The 22,470-nt window shown below is 41.5% G+C and overlaps 1 protein-coding gene across 1 annotated transcript in view; it reads left to right on the top strand.

Annotated features, from left to right (window-relative positions):
* Positions 1 to 50: 50 nt before the first annotated feature.
* LOC135169333 (opioid-binding protein/cell adhesion molecule homolog) overlaps positions 51 to 22,470 on the top strand; it is a 45,661-nt gene continuing 23,241 nt past the window's right edge. The window contains exon 1 of the mRNA XM_064134239.1: positions 51 to 713. Within this exon, the coding sequence (XP_063990309.1) occupies positions 614 to 713 (100 nt within the window). The 5' untranslated portion in view covers positions 51 to 613. The remainder of the gene's footprint in view (positions 714 to 22,470) is intronic.

Raw genomic sequence — 22,470 nt, forward strand, 5'->3', positions numbered from 1 at the left:
GTGAACGGTGAGAGGGGGGAGGGGAAGGGGGGGGGGATGTTCGTAAGTGAAGTGAATAAAAAGAGAAATTTTTTTTTGCGTTGAGGTGCATTCCAAAGTGAACAATTAATCATCAGTTCAATTTAATTAGTGGGACTTTATTTAGGCACTGGAGGTTTTCCAAATTTCCTGGAAATTCCAAAAATGGAATTTGTTCGGGAAACGATGGATTTTTAGTTTCAAATTTTGTTGGAAATTCAGGGGAAAATTTCTCGTGAATTAAGGAAAATAAATGGCCGTTTGTAATTGAAAAAAGGCTCGACCTGGAGCCGGAGATATCACGTGAGACAGATGGGTATCCGAAAGCGATAATTAATCACGTCCATTGATGAGAGATAAGTGAGAGGAATTAGTGGGAGAGCGGGAAAACAGGTGAGTAGAGGGGTGTGAAGGGTGAAATTCAAGAGTGTGTAGCATTCGCGCCTGCGCATTTCGGTTAATCCCACACTCTCAAGGCGTTCGAGTGCTCCGAGGAAAGGAGGGAGGTACATTGGGCACTTGGTGCACCCTGTACACCATTTCATCTCAGTCGGGATGCCGGTCGTGCACCCTCGTGACGTTCACTATCACCGGGATGATCGGTGAATCAAGTGTTTCGGATATGAAGACCGCGTGGATCGTTATTATGTTAACAATTGCCGGATGTGCTTTCACAGAGATTCTGCCGACAGCCGGTGAGTGATTTCTCAAGAAATGAATTTGAAAAATGATAATCAACAATTTTTTTCGGGCTCGGAAAATTAAAGGAAAATTGGTAATGGAAAAATGTTGAGTGAAAGAGAAATTTGTGACGATCCAGGAAGTGGATAAATGATTGAAATGCTCGTGAAGCTTTTGCAATTCCGAAAAAAATTGTTGAACCAGTCACCCCTCCTCCAGTAATTACAAACTTTTTCTCGTGTGTGAAGCCATTATCTAGTTTTTCAGGTGTTGAACTTTTTTTTTAATTGAAAAGTTTCAATTGAAAACTGCTACTTCTCAGAGTGGAAAAATGTGTCTACTGAAAAACTCAAAACTACTGTAGTTACGAAATTATCGCCTCAACGTGGAAAAAATAAATCCTTTGTCCTTTTTTTCCTTGAATTTTCTCAATGAAAATGCTGTTCACCAAGTGCTCAACATAATGTGCAAAAAAAAGCACCAAAAGCTCGCATTTTCATTGGGAAAACTTACGAACAAAAATATGCGCTAACAAAAACTGAAGTTAAAGTGACGTTTTTAAGAAGGTTCCACAAATTCGTGAAGTGGAAAAATGGTTGAAAAACTCGTAAAATTCATTCAATCGTAAAAAAAAAAATTGGTGAACCAATTTTCCCCCCCATCCCCCCAATTGAAAACTTTTTCCCAGCTTGAGTGAACGAATTAGCCGGGTTTTCAGGTGTTGAACTTTTGTTTTAAATCGTGAAAATTTTTAATTGAAAACTCCTGGCTCTCGGAATTAAAAAAAAAATCCCCCTATTTACAAATCCTCGATTATTCTTTACTGTTTTTTTTTTGCAAAATCATTTAATAAAAATGGAAGCCAGTATGCACAACGATTTACCGTTTGATTGTCAAAGATCGATGAGTAGTATGAATTCTCATGGTACTGTGAAATCAAAGCCTTCCCATTGGGGTCCTAGTATACCATGCAAATTACACTCGTGGGACACGCAATTAAGCCTCGGAATTACCGTCCGTAACGTAACCCTCCCCCCCGCCCCCACCCCCACTCGATTGTCCGAAAAAAGCGGACAACTCGATGAGTTTCCAAAAAAGTTGAACTCGAACTTCTCGTGAATACTGAACCTTTAAACTGCGATCTCTATGTAAACGTTTTATTTTTTTTAATCATTCATTCCCTGGGCTTTTTAATTCTGAGGCTTTTGTGCCACCCTAGGGGTACATGAATCAACGTGAGCATAAAATAATGAGCGCCCGTAGGTCCAGAACGCCAAATAATTAAATTGGTCATTTGAATTGTGTAAACCACCTTCAATGACATCAATAAATTCGATTATTAAATTGAATAAATAATTTTGAACTGCATATGAATAAATAATTTTTAACTGCACATGAATAAATAAATTTAAACCGCATTTAATTCCATTAACTTTCTCTTTTTATTTTCTTTTATCGAAAATTTTTGGTTTGTGTTATTTTCCCTCTCGACTTCAATTGAAAATGCTTTTACCATTACCACCCCAACAACCCGGGTCTTCGAGGAATAATTCTGAGGAAGAGAAAAGTGTCGGGCATAAGCGCATTGAAATACCATAGCAGAGGTAAGAAACTATTGCCCCTCGCAAAGTGAAAGCTTTTTTTTTTATTCAATTTCTCCTTCGCCTTATTTCGTGGAAAAAAACATCCACCTTCTCGTCATTCGCCAACGCGAACGGAAAGAGCTGAGTGCATTTCCGATTTCAGGGATTGTCTTTCTGTCCCAGTGGTACCATCCGATGAAGCGAGAATGATGTTGAGAGTTCTTTATTGCGCTCTCGATATATTTGAAATAAATCACCTGGGTTTAATTAAAAATTTATAACGAGGCAAACTCAGGGATTCAACGGTTTCACATTTTTTAAATTGCAATTATGGGGAGGGTGAGGGGGGGGGAGGGGAGTTTTTGCATGAGTGAAAGTGCTCGCGGGAGCGGAAATAAATGGTGAAAATTGGAGCAGAAGGGAGGGAAATGAATATATCGTGTAATTAAACAGTTTTTTCATCTCCATTAATGTGAATAGGTGGGATTTTGTGGAGGGAAAATGGGAAATGCGCGTGTGAGAGATTTTTCAAGGCCGTTGATGGCTTTTCTCGGCGAATAATGCGCGAGGTTTAGTGAGCAAATATTGCTATTGATTAGGGAGAGAGGAGAAATGAAACGTCAGCGGGTAATTTTTGAGGATCGTCGGGGATGAAAGAAAAGGGAGATTTCAGTCCGTTGGGTTTTTTCACTCGTTGGAAATTCAATCGCTTGGATTGGACGACAAACTTTCCTAATTTTACATCTTCCACCGATACATAATATGACCCGGGGGAGTCCACAGGTGCACACCCCAATTTATTTACACCGACTGACGGGAAAATAGAATTTCCGGGACTTTTGAATATTCACCCCTTTGGGATTTTATGATTTTTTCATGGGATATATCCACTTTACTTTGCGCCCTATATTCATCTCAATGGAGTCACTTTGATCAAGGGCCTTTTGACAGGGAAAATGGATAGTTTAATGTGATTGGATGTACAAGTGGAAAGCATCAGTGCTTGAAACTGACTTTTTGGAGGAAATTAAAAATTCAGAGGGGAAATGGAGATTAAAAAATGCCAATAGTGCTGCCGTGCTCCAATTTTTTGTTATTTTAATTCCGGGAGTAGCTTAAGAACTGCCTATCTCTCTTTATTTTCCCAACGAAGGGAAAACGTTGGAAGGGAAAAAACGTTGGAATTCCTCGTGACCCCCTGAATTTCAAAAAAATTTTCGAATTATCGTCGGGGCGGAACATTCTCTGTTACCTCCACAGCACCAAACATAACTTACATGTAAAACACGTGTGATAAGCGGTGAAAGAAACCCGTCTGATTTACTGAGGTGCACTCAGTCTCACCCCAGCGTCTTGTACACACCAGTTCCCCCATAAATCCGCGTGATCTCGTGCATCTATTCTCACCTCGTTTTGAGATACCCTGGCTGCTCCCCCCCCCTCCCACTCCCTCAATTTTTCATCTATAATTCCTCCAAGGGGTTAATTAAACTCTAAATCGCCCATTCCATTCGAGTAACATTGCAGCACAAGTGATCGTTCATTACCCCCTCCCTCTCCCTTAATTCTAATTATTCCTACATCACATCCATCATCATGAGAAATTTTTTTCTGCCATGTACATGGGCACATAGTGATTGAACCTGCCACACCATCAGTTGTCCCCACACCCCATTAAAAAGTGTCGAATTTCGTCAGTGAAATTTGAAATTTCTCCTCTTAATTACATTCACTGTCACCTCCACAAACTGCTGATCAACAGTTCATGAAATTTCACTTTTTCTTCTACCCTGTACTTTGATAACCAACGAATTTCAATGATAAAAAAAATCTCCCCTTTTATTATTTCCCATAAAATTTATACCCTCCGACCAACCCAACCCCCAGGGAAGGGAATTGCGGTCGCGCAGACGACGCGAGAAAATACGCATGACGTCACTGAGGTGTATGTGTGCACTGGTTTTGATCGTTAGGTGCGATCCACTAGCCCATTGTTCTATACACACCGCAGCCATCACCCCCTTCCCCCCCTGCTCCACCCCCGGAGCCCGGTAAATTCACCCCCGTCGCCCTCATCACCACCGCCGAAGATGACTCTCGCATTTCTCTGCCTCTCGTTGAAATACAGATGTATGTGTCGGTATACATGACCGGATGTACATGAAAACACCCGGCGAGGGGGTGGAGAGAGGGAGGATGTCATCATAAAGGATGAAACATATATTGTCCAGATATTTCAGTGCTATTTTGCTGTATGAGAAAGTTTTCAGGGGTTTGCAACGTCCAACTACTCATTCTGAAGTTATCGAGACTATTTTCTGCATAAGCGGATTATGGCAGTAGTGAAGAGGGGGTGAAAAGGGGGAAAGGTGGTGGATTAACGTACGAATGCACGTTTGTGCGAATTTAGGGTGGAATGCGAGCTTCACGAATCCTGGGGTGAATTGTCTTTAATGAGGAAAAGCTGGTTAATTTGTCAAGGTTTTCACGGGAAATGTGTCATACACTCGCGACTGAGGATTATGGAGTTTATTTGGTTTATGGAGGGGGGTGAGCGGATTTTTTGGGTGTTTAGGAAGGGGATGATGGATCATTACTACCTCAAAGGACAGTATATCATTAATGTAAATAAATGGTATGTACACGGAAAGAAATTTGGGATAAAAATTGGTCCTCTGGGGGGTGAAATGTAGGACAATATGACAATTAATCACTTTTTGGGTGAAATTATTAGAAAAATGAGACTTGGGAATTAATTTCTGTTATAAAAATAATCTTCGCCCCTCGTTACAACCCCTGGAGGTGTAATTTTTACGTAAAATCTCTTTCTGTGTACAAATTTCAACACTTTAAATAATTTTTTTTTTAAATCACGGGAAAGGAGCGAGTGGGAGAGGGGGAGAGGGTAGGGGGGAGGGGAGAGTTCATGTCGAGAATTCCAAAGGTACAGAGAAAAATAGAGAAATGGAGAGAGTTGTGGTGAGGATGGTTTCACTACGTTGCCACGAGATTTAACGGTGAGTGAGGCACGTTGGCAGTGAAAGAATAGTCGGAAAAAAAAAAAAACGTGTGTATGTTACATTGCTCTGGGCCAAACTACAAGCTGGTGTAGTGTCATGACAGGTATGCAGCACAGAATGTGCTGGAGTTATAACCAGGCGTTGGTGGTGGAACACCCGCTCCGGTAACGACCAGATTTTATTTTTATCGATTCGGGGATTTTTAAAAAATTCACCTGCATTTATTGTACCCGACACGAACTGTTCCGAGAAAAAACATCGGTGAAATCTGATGGATAATTTGCCAGAAAAATTTAAAGAGTTGTGAATCCAGTTTTCCAAAGAAATAAATCCCAACGAAATTAATGAAACCCTTTTACATTCGTGTTATCAAGTTTAAAACAGCCTTCAACCTCAGGAATTTTAATTAAGCAATTGTAACTCTTGAGGTACCTCGCAGAAGGGAAATTATCCGAGATTAAAAAATATTTGTAATTGAAATAATAAATTACCTCTAGATATCATCAAGCGCGTGGAAAGGGGGAGTGAAAAAATTGAATCTGGAGAACTGAAAGTGGCGGAGAAGGGTCTGGCCCTTGACATGCTGGAGAAAAGTAAAATGGCACGATTTATACGATATCTAGTTTCCTGTAACAATGAATGCTATTTCGAAGTTAAATTAAATATTTGAGCGGTGGAGTGAAGTTTTCGTGGTGCACTGTTGAGCGGCCGGAGACTTATTTCAAGAGTTTCATCGCAGTGTTCATAGTGTTCACCGAGGGTTTAGTGAGAACAAGTTAAATGGAAGGGCAGATGTATGGCATAACTGAGAGAAGAAGAGAGAGACTGGACATAGGCAGACGAACTTCGGACAAATAATGTCGGCTTGTCACAACCATAACCCCAGGAGTAACGTGGGGTGGCGGACGAAGGGAGTGACGACGAGCCCTTCAGAGTGGACTCGGTGAATTTTTTGTCGTCTGCGAATGCCCGGAAGGGACAGGGCAAAATTGTTTCGATCATCGTTGAGGCATAAGTGTATTAAATTCCTCGGAATTCCCGATTTCACTGACTCAGAACAATTTCGCAAATTTTGCAATGACTTCAGTTCAATTCTAGGGCACGCAAGTTCATTGAAAAAAATTCCTCTCCTGATTTAGCGAAGTTTGTGGTGCATTGACTATTTGCCACGTCATAAACCCCAGATATTTTGCGAAATATTCCCCCCCCCCCGAATTCGCGAAATCTCCTGAATTACCAATTCAAAGAGCCCTGGAGGCCGGCGATAAGCCCTGAATGATTGCCATGCAGAAATATGCACATCGAAAGGGACTAACTTCGTTCTTGGGAGTAACCAAGAAACATCCCCGGGGGATCGTTTCGGCACATTAGCAGTACCTTAATCGCGTTGGCGATTAAGGCACAGGATGACCCTCGTAAACAGGCTAATTCGGTCTATCCGGGGACATCCCAAAAATAACGACGGTGCATCGGCGATGCCTGGGGAGTTCAAACTCCAGTGCCAGGACCAAACCAACTGGAAAAGAGGATTTTCCGCGATAAGGGATCATCGCTGAATCGTGCAGCACGAAGGACCAAGAATATTCCAGTCACATGTTCCCTCTCAATTTCCGGAGTTATTTTTTTTTTTTGCTCGTGGATTTTTCCCGATCGTTCACCCGAACCAGTTGACTTCCCAGGACGTCATGGAGGGGGAGAATGTGATATCAGAGGGGCAGAGGAGATCCCTTGAAATTAATTCACACGACAAGATTGTCACTGAATCAGAAATGAAAATGATTTCAAGTGAAATTTCGGGAATTGAAGGACAAATGAAAATAAAATGGCGTTAAAATTATCTGGTTCCTGAAATTGGGACAATTTGGCCCGTTTATGCTGAATCCTGGTGTTACATCTATGCATACATACCATATATTCTCCCCTCCTGAATAATTGTACAACGTCGACTCCATAAATTTCCCTCCGCAATGACATTTTAACGGGAGATAATATTTTTAACGACCACCGACACGAACCTACTTCCCCACAATTCCATTCCAAAATTGATGAATTTTTTCTCACAACGAGTTCGCCACTCTGCGAAGTGTAACACACAACCACAAAGTTCTCTAGTTTGCTTCCTCAATATCCGAAAGATGGACAATGAAGTCTGTGACCGCTTAATCGAGTTCACCGAGGCTCCTCTGAGCGTCGAATGTACTCCGTAGTTTCCTGGGTGCAAGTGTACGGAAGTTGCATTCAACTATCGATAGAGACGAAAACTTCATGGATATTTGTGGAAGATTTTTACGCATGAATGTAGAGAAACTTCGACGCTTATAAATCGCCTCAGGGGCCAAACTTTCCCGGGGTTTTTCATCGCTGTGTGGGGTGAATAGCCCTGAGGGTGAAAAATTAAGGGAAATTCGCGCTGGAATATCTCATGAATTTTTCTACACTTCAACGTCATTTATTTTTCTACGTAATTACGGAATGCGAGTGTAATCAGTTTGTGCTCGTCACGTGATGGGAATCGGAGGAAATTACCAATAATTACTATTTATTAATTTTGTTTTTTTATTCAGTGAATTGTGCCAGTCGACGTCTCTTGATTTATTATTTATAATTTTGTCTGGGAAAATTCCTGATTTTTCAAGAAAATTATCCTCGACAGCTACAAATAGCGAAGAAGCAATCGATCTCGGAGCTCAACTCCCCACGTCCCACGGTTCATTCACCGCGAGAAATGAAAAATAATAGACCGAAAAATGAACCATAAAATGGTTTTTCATTTTATTAACGTTTTGAAGCAGTTCTAGTACAGAAGTGGACGTGATGAACGATCAGAGTGATCATCCAGGCGTGTGTCCGATCGGCAGTTGCAAGTGTTCATCCAATTCCCGTCCTTTTATACTGCCCCACAACCTTCCACTGGAAATTTCAATCGTCCTGTACCCGGTATACGACGTGCTAGCGATTTCACAGATGAGTTGGCCTGTCCGTTGGAGCACCACTGCCTCACGTCATACGAAAAAATAAATGAAATGTGTATTGTACATCGATACAGGCACTTTTTCAATGGACTAATAACCGAGTGCCGATGCAAACCCCATGAAATGTTCTTCTTTACCCTGTAACAGGGGATGGAGAATCACTCGACGATAAATTTCATATTCTGCGTGTACCACAACGGCTTCCTCTCGTCACATTCACTTCGTGTGAACGAATCTCTTCAATTTCAACGGTTTGGAAAATATCAGGATATTTTTTTGGGACTTTCGTCCCCGGATAACCGCACGCTCTTGAAAGTATATCGAAAAGCTGGATAAATGGGTTTGACTGGAGTTTTATTTGACATCTCGTTCTCGAGGCCAACGACAAAAATATTTTTCATTCTTTTCATTCACCGTCACCGTCTCGTATCCACTGTCGGTTTTTTTCCCCGAAAAAAGCATTATCGTGGTGTATTCACATACTATTTTTACCTCACCCAACGAATCCGTTTACTTCACTTTACCACTGACGCAAACAGTATAACAAAATGCGTTTGCTGAAGTAATACGTCTTGGTGTCATGTGGAGCACTTCAAGGTCCAACGTCGGATAAAACGCGTCTAACGTTGGGGTTTCCAGGAGTGAAGTCTGACATATCATGCGGTTATTCCCCTAGAAATGCTCCAGTCCCTCGTCTCATCCTACATTTCCGTAATTTCTTTAAAATACGTTCTTTGATGGATAAAAAACCCACGTAATAATCGCAGTGAGCAACGGAACGATTTCATTTTACCGTCACCACATCAGCATCTGTGTAATCCTCCCAATCCTCCTCTCAGCGTTCTCTCATTTCCTGAAAAAAAAAAACGAGCTTCAACATCTCAACTATTTTCCGAAAAACTAGAAAATTCTCGCCGCAGAGGCAGCAAAGGAACTTTCACACTGAAAAAGCCCTCAATTCCTTTGTAACGACACTCACCTGTACCTCAACCAAATGAAAATGAACCGAATGCTCCGAATGTTCTCCATTTCAGTCGTCGAATCCCACCGGAAGAGAACTCCACTGGAGCACAGACGTCTTGCACTTCAAACGATTCACTATATGAACTTCCAAACACACGGACAATCCTCACTTTACCCACTGAAGTTCCACATATGTATCTCTTTCACTTCCCTGGGTACCTTCTGGATACGTCAGCAATGTCCGTACACTGGAGCTCAAAATATTTTTACTTTAAAGACGAGAGCAAAACAATTTTTTTCCTTTCTACCTTTTTTCTTCTCCCCACGGATTTTACTTCTTTTTCTTGTGGTTTCTCTTTTTTACTGCATCATTCCTCTTAGCTGGGGATCGAGGGGGGAGGCAAGAGGCATCCAACTAGGTGCCCACCTCTTTTTCACAAAATGAACGAAACCCAGTACATTTATTCAACGAGATTCCTGAAGAGGATCTCGTGCAGAGAACGTTCTTGTTTTTTTTCATCTCGGGAAGAGGGGGATTAGGGGGTGAGAATGAAAAATCGATGTCTGACATTCTTCTTCCCTTTCTTATCTACTTATCAAGTATATATTAAATGCCGACCCTCACTCGGTGAATAAATAAAGAAACCAAACGGTAAAGTTCGATATAATTCGTCGCTTAATAATCATTCAATCGAATATTTAATTATTATTCGCTTCTACCCCTTCAAACATCCCCTTCCATTGTGACGTGAACCCGGGGGAGACATGTACCCTCAAAATTGCAGTCTAAATTTAGCAACAGTTTACGGATTGTCTCATAAATACTTCAACATTCAAAGGTTCAATTACCAAAAAAATTGCTCCCCCACAATCTGCATAAAATGATTAGCCCCCGTAAAAATTCTTTGTGGATATTTCCATTGAACAATACGCCCGACTAATCTTCAAAAAACGTTGAAACACGACGTAATAAAGTCTGGCTGGTTAAGGGTAATTGGTCTATAGATAGAGAAATGCGGGACGACGGGGATTGCGGTGGGGAACAAAGAGCGATGGACAGCTCGGTGGGGGAGGAGGGGTGGTAGCCGCATACGAGTCTCGAACAAGAGTGATAAAATCATACAATTACGGGAGATATCGTGAAATGGAGGGCCATGAAAGTGAGTGTAGTCGAGTGGCTTACGTTTTTGAGATATAACACTGCATAAAACTGAAAGTTGAGGGAAAAGATAGAAATGCGGACGATTGGGTGAGAAGCAGGGGGCGGGGGGAGGAGGAGGATGAGGGGAATAGACTTGGTGGGTGTGCCGCCATCTTGGAATTACTCCTTTGGTGGAAAATATAGCGGTGGTCCTATTCCCAGGAGCAGTATTACAACGGAACAGACCAATTTTCGGTTAATGACGCGGAAGAAGATGAAAATTCAACAGTTTTCGGATGATTTGTGGGGTGAATGGTTTTTAATATAATCGGATAATAAATTTTCGTCGTTAAATTGAAATGCAAGAGGAATTGTTCGTGTTCCCGGGCGGTTGAAATTATTTTAAAATTATTTTTTTAATATTCTCATGAATATTGATCACCTGTTTGCATACCATTGGTGATAGTCCTTTGATATTGATGACATTAATTTATCAAAATTTACGAAATTCCAAAGTTCAATTTTCAATTTTGAAATATTACGGCAACATTGACGATCAAGTCGACGATGTGTCTACGTTGTTGTAGCGACTTTCTTCCCCATTTTCATCCTTTTATGCCGGAGCGTGTACACATCCAGCAGCTGCGAAGGGGATGAGACATTCCGTTGGAGCGACGGACGAGGAAGATTCGAGAGAATTTTAACGATCTGCAGGGATGTCCGTTCAGCTCTGAGAAACTCCTATTGGCCGGTGCACTGACATCTCGAGGTCGCACTCTCGAGTAATATTTGAAGGGGTAGTTAAAGAAATAGGAAGAACAGGACTTCAATTAAATATTACTGCGGGGGAGTTTATGAGTTTCTCGAGCACCTGACGAGATGGAAAATTGGAAATAGTGGGGCTGAAGAGCCCGGGGGATTTTGTATTTAAAATTGGAGGGAGGAGTCCATGTTCCCTCAGCAGTTATCGAGCTCTTATCAATATCGAGAGTATCCGGGCGAAATGGGTCGTGTTATTAGCGATAGTGGATATTTCTACTTTAAAAATACAAAAATATTGGTTCAACGATTTGTGAGTGATATTGACATCGATTTGTTGATGTCTTTGAAAATGTCAGGACGAAATGCGTACGATAAGATTTGTAAAGAGAGGGTAAAAGTAGCTCTATCGATTCCTCCCTCTTCAGCTCGTAATTCAATTAATTAGTTAACAAATGACTAATTAAATTCCACTCTTTCCTCAATTTTTTCTCTCTCGCATCCCCTTGTCTTCCGGATCTACGTCTTTAAACATGATCAAAGCCACCCCCGTGTAAAATTACTGCATTTTATGGTATTTATTTTTACGCCGGAAGTGAAAAGAGAAACGAACAAAGTCCTGAGTAAGAAAAATTACGAGTGTAAAGGAGGAAGAGGGCTGTGTCTCGTCGGAATTCCTAATGAAATCGTGGAAGTCAGTGAAGTTGAAAGAACGAAGATAAGTGAATTTAGAGCGTAGCCATTCATTTCTCCCCTGAATAAAATCGTGTCGGAGATATGTATAACCTCCCTTATCGTGGGTTAAATCAAAGAACGTGAAATTTGAGTCGTTTTGGGTGTAAAAATATGGAGAGACTAATTATGTAATTTATTGATGAAATCAACGGACTCTATCCCGCGCCAAAATCAAAAGAGTTTTATTGCTCATCCGTTGAGATGGTAATGGTGTTCCTGATGAATTACGTGAAGCCTAATTTTGCAAACTTGGGACCTGTCGTTATCGGTATTACGAGTCATGAAAATGAGGCGATTAAGGCCGTCTTTCTCCGGCTATTCGCGGAGATTTCCAGACTGCGAACTTGTTAAGCCTAATTCCTTTGTGGTTTCCACCGTTGGGAATCCAAATGCGGCATTTGAAATGTCGATCGTAGATTACTAGGTTGGAAAATTTCAATTAGGAGGCGCGGTACGAATGTACAGGTGCGTCCGATTGTATTGAACAATATTGTTTGATGCATTAGGCCAACGGCAATCGATGAATTTCATATATTTTATCAGATATCGTTCCAATTGAACAGGTAAATTTATTCATGAACTTCCCCCGAGGAAGTCTATTGACCAAAAAAAATTTTCCCTAATTTTCCCCTGGAGAAGTCTCTCGAATTTCCCCGGAAATAATCAATTAACGAAACTTTCCATTAATTTCACTGGAAGTTGTCGCGCCAAATTTTCAATTTAACCCAAAAAAATGCGTTTAAAAAAATTCACCCTCCCCTCGCATCCCTCTTATCGTCGAATGCAAATAGAACGAGAGGGGGATAGATTTATCAGGGTTCCAACTGCAACCCCAACCCTTCCTCGCCCCCCAAAATTCTCAAACTTTCTTAAACGACGCTACTTAGACGATAAATTGAGCAGCAAACTTTTTTATTCTCCTAGAATTATTTGTACGTTACTCCACCCTCTCCCTACCGCCCCTCCCCCATTCAACCCTTCATTTCTATCTCTCTCACATTGTGCAGGGACTCGACAACTCTTGCAACCAAGTACCGCTGGAAAATTATGTCCAGAAGAGCCACCACTCTTCTCTTCTATTTTTCTCCTTGTTTCGTGTTCCTCCCTTCCACTCGAGCCCTGAGACTCCCTTCAAGTATCGTAGGATGAACATTCATGAGATAATGATAGAGATCCGGATGTAGAAGACGATTGCCTAATTATTTAGGAGGGTTGGACGACGCGGACGTTCAAGTGTATCTCGAGACAGTAAAAAATGTGTTAAAGATGCACTAAAGACCGTCCCTTAAGGGAGGCTGGGGCAGAATGGGGGTCTGCAAATAATTGTGATTCACATCAGTAGAAAAGACTGGAAGAAAGGACTCTTTCAGTCGCTTTCCCCCTCTGGACTTCAATTTTCCAAACATCCAAAGTCCTGGAAAAATTCATCATCTAATGAATAATCACTCATTAGTGTCTAATGAACATTCAATATACGTAAGAAAGTGAATTATCGTGGGATAAAGTCAGGTCATGCCTTATGTAAATCAATCTCATGACTGTCGTGCATCTGTGCGTAAATCTCCGGCCCATTAATTAGTACATCTACGTGGCATCGGACCTTGTAATTAGATGCAGTTAATAGTTGCTGGGATAATGCGAGAGACAGAGAGGGACGAAGTTTAGTGGCGGTACGAGAGGACACAGAAGAGAAGCTGTGTCTTGGCTGGAAGTGAAACTCGGTAATCCCTTGAAAGCGCTTGACAATATATGCACGGGAATTGGTCCCGAGGCTCAACTGGAGTTACCTGTCTTCGGTAGCCCTGATTTGCCTCACAGAACTACCTCTTACCGTATAATTAACCTATTCACCAGAAGGAATAACTATTTTATTGCTAACGGCGTTAAAATGCTAAATTGCTTCAACGGTGATAAAGTCATTTTCCGGGGAATTTGCGGTTTTAATTTCAAGATTTAATTGTTAATTATGGGGCGTGTGCAGTTTGTGGTTCATCGGAAATAGAAGAAAAGTTAAAAAAAAAAAAAAATCCATATTGAATGTTCGGAAGTTCTGTTTTTTGGGAATTAAAAAATAATTTTTTGGAAATTCGCGGTTTGGTGTGCGCTCCTTCACTCGCACATTCACACGGTATCATGTGGGTGAAGATATAATACAACAACTGGTACGGAATCGGGGTGTCTAGTCATTATCACCGGGAGGATAACGACACGACGTAGTTTTTGTTTGGCATCTCGAGTTTCGCGTTCCCTGTTCCCTCGGAACTGCCGTCGGTGGTTTTAAAACATGCAATTACTTCACTTCGCTTCAGCGCGTCCATAGGATGTTGTAGGATTTCTTTTTGGAAATTATCATGGAGCCCCACAACAATGGATTTCACATGAACGTCGGTGAGTCGGCTCCTGTGCGGTTGTGTGTGTCAAATAATACGTCCAAAGTGAAAGAGCTCAGCGATGGATCAGCCATTACGCTGCATTATAAACTCACTTCAACAAATATTCATTAATTGCAAGACGAAGGGCTGCGCATTGTGGATTTTGTTAACACATTAATGATTTTTTATGGCAAAGTAGATTGTTGTGTCGACAAAAAAATTATTGCTGCGAAGTGAAGTCTCCAGTGAACCGTGAAACTGCGTTTAAAGGTCACTCACGAAGTGCTATCCTTGACATTTGCCCGGGGTAAATTCCATTTTCGGTGGAATAACCTTTTGAACTCACCGGATGGGTCGTGGGCATCGTGGGGGGAGTTTCCGGCCCATCATAATGCGTCGGTTTTCCTCTTGTCTCCCACTTGGGAAATAGTGCGGATGAATGCCGACGCCGCTTGCCATTAGGGTTTACATAAGGTTGTTGGGGATTTTTCAGACGGAGGAGGAAAAGTGACGGAAAAAGGCGAGTAATGGCGCGGGGAAATTCTGTCTCGTGCTACAAAAACTACTCCCTGAGGCTACGGTACTTTTGACGTAATGATAGTGTATATTTTGTACACAGAGAGAATAGTCTGAGAAAAATTACTGTGCCATGCACTAAAATCGAGGACCAACATCCGAGAATTCTGGAATGTGTTCTTCTCACACATAAAAATTCCTATCAATACCATAAACTTTTTAATATATTTTGTAATTGATGATATGTGGCCTCGTTAAATTGACTAAACAGTGCCATAAAATTTCAAGGTCAATCATTTTTTATTTGAGATTAAATGAAAAATCGATAGAAATTTTTGAAAAATTCTCATCTCGGTCACTTTATTTTACGATTAACCCGGGTAAATTTCCCTGGTACCCAATCCATGTATCTGATTTTCGTCTGCGACTCCCAACCCCCTCGACCCTGTCACGTCTATACATCCATTTCATCCCTTGTCCCAGTGACGGTAGAATGGGAGAGGGTGGGATGAAATGAGGTGAACCGTAACGCGTCGCATCGCAAGAGGGAAAAGAAAGTACTGCACGTTCGAAGAACTCCTGGGGGTGCGGACCATTTTCCGGCATTCACGACAATGGCGAACGCATTTATTCAGCGGTCGTATTTTTATTGTTCCCCCGTTCGAGGGGGGGTGGCATGCCAATGGCACTTGCACCCTCAACGCAGTCTACCCCACCCTCCACCACATCCGTCGCGACTTGCAGACTGAAACTTTGATAATATGCGAACCGGTCTCGCGTTTTGCACCCCCATTCACATCGACCGAAACTTGAAAGGGGGAAGAGGTTACGGCCAGGTGCTGATGCCTTAATTAAGTAGTGAGGGAACAATGTCGATTTCTTGAGTCAAGTTGAACTTTTCGTATATTTTGAACATGCGGTTTATTAATGAGAAAAGTAGGGACCGAGTGAAACTTTGATGAAATGTTTTGATTGGCTTAAGCGGTAAATTTCCATTTGTTCAAAAAATATTTCCGCCTTTTCATTCGTCATTTCCTGTCGGTGGCAGTTGAGTAAAATTACTGTATGAGAAGGGTAATCATATCGAACGATAGGGGAAGGATAATTATAGGGGAAAGAGCCTTCAGATTTTCATTCGCGACGCAACCAACATCCTCACATTGTACCAGAGGTAAAGGGGTTGACTACTCGCTTAATCCGCTTAATCAACCCCTCCGGATTTTCCACTGCACTCGGGGATTTTCCATTTTACCGGAACCCTCCCTAGAGCGTAGATTTCCCCGGAATTATTTTTAGATCATCAGTTGAATTTTTTTTCACTCACGCAACTCGCGTCGATCATTTCTCAATTATGAGAGCGCAGGGAAATTACGAATGGGTTTAGTAGGGAAATTGCATAGAGTTGAAAGGCTTGAATATTTAAATTCCTAGTCATTTCGAAATCAGGATGTGATAAGTAAGCCTGATAGGGGTGGAAAACAGTTGAGTACCTCCCATAGGGGTTTAACTCATCTCTGCATATAATCTCCGATTCTCGCTTTCACGCTCAAACGTTTTCTGGAGCCCTTTTATCGGGGAGGGACTCTTCAGGAGACATTTATAAGGATTTTACAATGTTTTTTATACCTCTGGGGGTCATGTGCTTTTGGAAAATTCCTTTTAAAAAATATTACATAGCCAAATTCGTTTCAAAATGACTTGCAAATATTTTTTCAGATTTTTTTTCTCTCCAAAATGAGTACTTTACCCACAAGGGTGGAGTCAGGGAGGGAGCAACTTTCCTCAGATAATTTTTCTGCGAGTATTAGGGTGCAGTATAATTATCTGAGAATTGTCGAAAGAAATTGGACTGATTGAGATTTTTTATGTATTTAATTATGGAACTCCCAACTTTACTTTTCCTGTTTACGTCAATAGCTTCTGTTATCGTGGAGATCCAACGTTTTTCATCATCCTCAGGAACTATCGGGGAATCGATTTTCCGGAGAAACGACTCCACTAATACGTGCCTCCTGACACTTTATAGCCAATGCACCGTAAAGAATTCAACCATCCAGGTACATAAAACATGAAAGTCTTACGAGACTCAAGTCTTCATGATTTCGAATGAAAAACTCATTCTCATGGGTTATAGATTACTGACGGGTGGTTCCACAGAAAAAAACTGATATTGAAAATGTTTGGAATAGCTGAGGATAAAATATTTCGCTCTCACTCCCTTTCATCCCCCACAACTGAATTAACTGTCAAATAATCTGTCACGTACCCCTTGCTCCATCATTCTTCATTACAAAATTGTTTCAGGAGAATCAAATCCAATCGCGAGGTACCAAATGAAAGTGGTACAGACCTGTAACTGCGGATTTATCGGGGTCAAAAACGTGTCAAGACGCTTTCTCGGACGTTAATAAAATTCCCAGGCAACACGAAGAAATAATCCCGTCCTCATGTACCTCCCCCACAGTTATAAATCTAATTATCTTAGGAGCGAGTTGATGACACATGGTTTAGTCGTTTCTCGTTGGGTAAAATAACTGAGGTGAGGCTTAATCTGGGTGGCCAACGTCTTGATTTATGGGACATCGTTACATTAACTCCCGTAGATTTCTACCTCAGCTCAGAATATTGCATGAAAGCCTCGCGAAAATTTCAATTCAGATATTGTACTTTCATTCCAAAGGCTCCTTCCTCCAGAATAAAATATAATTGCTCGTCCTTTTATTAATTAAAATTCACTTGCTCATTTTCTTTTTTATTTCTGTTTGTCTTCTCAATGGAATAAAGATAATCTCCGACACATGAGATCATATCGAGTCTCCAGAGGGAGAAATACACTTTATGGGGTATAGGGAAGGGATGAACGTTGTGGATGTATTTACTATCGTTATTCGGAACACGTAGACATTGCTGGTAGTGAGATAGGCCGCTTATACAACGTATATCTCGACGTGACAGGCCTGAGTGTCCCTTGGATGGTACAGCGATTGCATAATCCAACGCGTGGACCAAGTTTCCCTTGAACGGTACTAGGAAGCTGGTATTATCATTCCTAACAGCTGGCCCCTGAAACTGGCCGTTTGGCAAAACTGAGATTATACCACTCGACGTTAGGTCTGAATGGATCTATTTCAATTTTAAAACAGTGGGTGATGAAGACAGTTGAAGGGTAACATTAGCATTACGGTGGAATATTCGAATTGTCCTGTCTGGATGACAACGTGGAGATGTGCTCATGCTGGACATGAATTCATGAACTGGTGGGAAAGGTAGGGGTTTGCATTATTTTAGGGAACCATGTGCCACATGTGATCTTTATTAATTGTAAACAACCGTGAGGGTGTGCTAAATAATGACTGATAGAGTCCAAATCATCTCCAATATTCCATTGTGATTCTGGCTTTAGAAGGCAGCTTCTGTTGTTTATGGGCGTGCGGTTGGTAACTGGCTGAGGACCATTAGAGCTTCTGATTTTGCATCAGATGCTTGTGAGCTTAAACAGCATTCCCCCTGGCCAGTTTGCCTGCTTGCATTTCCATCAAACATGCTTCTGGGAGGTTTAATAACTCATATGGACACTGGATGCAGATTGCAAATGTGGGAGTGAATTTTGCAGGTTTGTGGAGGGGAGATTTTTATTTTTTAAGGGATTTTATGGAATTTTCAGTGGTATATGGATTTTAGATTTTGTTTAAAGGGGTTTGTGGTGTTATTTTTTTTTAATTTTCTGTTCATTCCTTTATTAAATCTCATGAAATCCATATCCATAAAAATTCCATATTCCATAAAATAGGCAGGATAAGGAGGGAGATTACGGAATAATTTGTGCAATTATTAAAAAATTAAAATATCTATTTCAGATAATTTACTGATTTTTACTCGAACATCATTCAATAATATCCGTCAAACGACTGACATATACCACATTATATCCCGAGCAAGGAAAATATCTCCTTTGCATCAAGAACTCTCAGGAATTTTTATTTTAAACTTCAGAGTAAGTAGATGCTTTTAACGATTACGGGTGTGAAAGCACCTTCGTTAGACGCCCCTCCAGTGAGTCTTTTCAAGGAGCAAGAGCTACTCCGAAAAGGGACTAGTAGCAAGGGCTACTCATACCTCACGTCTGTCGTGCTTGTAATCAGTCTCACAAGTTGTTCGAAATGGTACGTAGAAATTGAAGAGAGTTGGTAGGTGTTGGAGGAGACTTCAGTTCAGATCTGGATAGTAAAACGAGTCGTGGGGGGTTCGAGGTGGGGAGGGGGGGGGGGGGATCCAACCGACAAATTTCAGGATAAGCACACGAAAAAAAATGATAATGAACAAATTTTTAGGTCAAGTTTTGTTGGAAAAATTAGACGTGAGAGGCTAATTTAATTAGTCATAGTTGAGGTCTCTGTTCAGTTAATTATCAGACTTGAATCCTTCGTGTAGATTATTTTTGAAAAATAACAAATTCACAATCATAAGAATTAAATGACAATCGTAAGTCTGTGGAGAGAGTCCTGTACATTGCAGTGAAATTGTAAGAAACCCTGTGCAAGTGGAATTTCGTGCCAAGCACCGCAATATCGAGTGACCTGATCGAGACATTGATATTAGATCTTCCTCCCCCTTCGTGTCCTCCCTCCACAAAGTGATCGCCTTATCTTCTCCTCCTTTGCCTCTCCGAGCGCTTCGTACCGGGGAATAAGAAAAAATAAAAGACGAGGAAGAGGGTGAACGGGGGTGAGGGGAGAGGGAAAAAAATGTAAAAAGTGGAAGTTCACGGCGGGCCGAAAGGGAAGCAGCCACCGCTTCTACTATAAAATAAGTTACCCCTTCTTGCCCCGCTGTCCACCCGACCCAACACCCCTTTCCATCCCTTTCTTTGGAATGTTCGCAACAGCTTCGAGTGCTCTCGATTTTACTGGCAATGTGTGTGCGACTCTGGCTCTTCACATCCAGTTTCAATGCCTCTTTCTTCTATTCTCCATGCCATTCGTATTGCATTCTTTTTGGGGTGATTGTCAAGGAGCTGAGGGGGGTAGAGAAAGCAGGTGAGGGGGGAGATGGTGTGTGTGCAGTAGCGAACTTCGATGCGGACGTGGATATGATTTATTGGTGATATTTGCATGGGCCAAAGAAAGCCGAGGAAATAATGCTGGGGGAGGGGGTGGATTTCTTCCGGTTATGTGGGCCCTTTGAGTGCTAATACAATCCTCAGATGCGAAAGGAACGTGAAAAAAAATTTTTTTTCTCTCTCACGAACAAAATCGAAGGCTAACCCCTTTGATTTTTTTTTGTGAGAGAAATCAAGTTGTGTTAGGATCGAATTTTGCGACTGGGGGAAGTTGTTTCTTGTGTTTGAGGGTCTCCACTATGTCATCAACCCCCTAAGACTTCAATAAACGCGAGAAAAAACCCTTTTGTTTCTCTCACAAAAAAATTAAAGGTCAACCCCTTTAATTTTTTTTGTGAGAGAAATCAAGTTGTGTTAGGATCGAATTTTGCGACTGGGGGAAGTTGTTTCTTGTGTTTGAGGATCTCCACTATATCATCAACCCCCCAAGACACAAATAAATACAAAAAACAACCCTTTTTTTCGCTCACAAAAACCCTGAAGTCCAATCCCTTTCAGAATTTTCGAAAACTTTCGCTAAAACCTAAAATTCTATAATTTTTCATAATTAAATGAAGTATCCAACGTACACCCCTGAAGTTCAAGCTTTTATTTAGTGATAAAGTTTCACACATGGAATTATTTGGATACCGCTCTCCCCCGGCCTTCCCCCAAGTCCATCCACTGCATCCACTTCATCTCAGTTTCTGCCGTCCCTTATAGTCTCTACGTTACGGCTCCCTCGGGCGAGAAATATTCCTTCGTCTGTAACAAAGCGACGACACTGCAGACCCACCCCCTGTGTTTCTACAGATATATTTTTACCCCTTCTTTCATTCCCCTCCCGAATTACTGCCCCTGAAGCGCCGTTGGAATTTGCAATATTTCGTGAGCCTGTAAATCCACCCCTACAATTTGTTGTATTATCCGTTCATTCAGTAAAAAAACTGTGAACTACAACTACGATGCTACAAATAATTACATTTTATAGTCCTTTCAGAGCAATACATTCCAAGCCAAGGGAAATATTTCTTACAGCACTCAATTGGCCGCACAAAAACCCACTTCACTACTGAAATATTCTACACGAAGCGAATTTTCTTGATAAGAATTATCCTACCGTTCTGTAAATGCGAACCTTTCCCTTTTCCGAATATGCTTTCACACGTCTTCACACGTGAAAATCCGGCTCAGAATTTCCCTCGAAAGGAGGGAAATATTAGGTTGGGATTTTTTATCTTCCGGAGTGTGGGACACACTGAATAGTTGTCTGGATATTTCATTTCTTAATGGAATGTCGCGAGTTGGACGTGTAATTTCGTGCATGGGGATGAAGGGATGAATATTGCATTTCGGTGGTACAGGTCGAGACTGAAGAAGAATAATTTAACGTGGCCGAATAAAGTCGAGGGGTCGGGGTTGAGTAACGGAGACTCCTGCGGTCAAGAGTTCCGTTAAGCGACAGCTCCTCATAATAATTATAAATTTATCATACAATAAACTGAACGTCGACCCATTTCCCCCGAAAATATTGTTTTTTAACCCGACAAATGTCAGTGGGAATTTCTCGAATTTTTTTTCGCGTAAATTATCGACGGAATTCACGCGAAAAAGATTTCATTATTTTACACTTATTGGCGCACGTCTGCCAACTAAAAATGACAGCTGACAGTTTCCGTGGTCTTCTTCCGCGTCTCTTTCATTCGCTTCCATCTCTTAACTTTGGTGTACAACTGTTAGTGCCGAAAACTATTTGGAAACTCGCCATTCCGGTCTCATCTCAACTCAAAAAGCTATCACTGAACCCCTGAAAGTTATTGGTATGATTGTTTCCACCCTCCCGCCTCTCGAATTTCTTCATTCTTCCATCCCCCTCCCCTCGCTCGATTCACTTTTAATGATTCTCGGTATTACGGAATAAGAAACTGGCTGGATCTCGCTGGAGAACTTCCCAACTGGTGGATTGCAATTTTTTTGGAGCTCATTTGTGGACCACTGGGTCCACAACCCCACAACCAGTTACACAAAGTTTCATTACTCGGGATATTGAAATGGTTTTTGATCGGGGAGATTGCAGCGATGGGAATTGCACTTCTGCACAGAGAGAAATGTTCAGTAAAAATTACTGGACTATTCGGTTAATCTCCAGCAGGAAATCAGTTTCCAGCTGTTGTTATCGGGGGTCGAAGAGTAAAAATCGTAAAAACTATCGATTAAATTACAATTTTTGAAGTTTATCGTACCGTTGAATTTTTGAGTTATGTCTCAAAATCTGAAGCAATTATCCCTGGATTTTCTCCCACGTCGCAAGAAGCTGCCGAAGCGGGTAGTGCTCGGTGAATCGATACTCCAGGGTTCGAGTGTGACTCTGGAAATGGTACAGTGATCCAATGCCTGTAGGAAACTTGAATTTTCTCGAGACTCAAGACCTGCCCCGCCCAACTGGAAAAAAGAAGAAAATTCCACCGATGAAAATGCTGGAATTCACGATGCCCCATCTCCAGGGATAACTGGATGTATTCGGAATGGAGTAGAGACTGCAGGTTAAAGGGATGGAAATATTCCCTCCGGGGAATGCGTACTTAGGCCCCGTTGGTCCACGTCACATGCGG

Source organism: Diachasmimorpha longicaudata, chromosome 14, assembly GCF_034640455.1.
Source record: "Diachasmimorpha longicaudata isolate KC_UGA_2023 chromosome 14, iyDiaLong2, whole genome shotgun sequence".
Classification (NCBI taxonomy): Eukaryota; Metazoa; Arthropoda; class Insecta; order Hymenoptera; family Braconidae; genus Diachasmimorpha; species Diachasmimorpha longicaudata.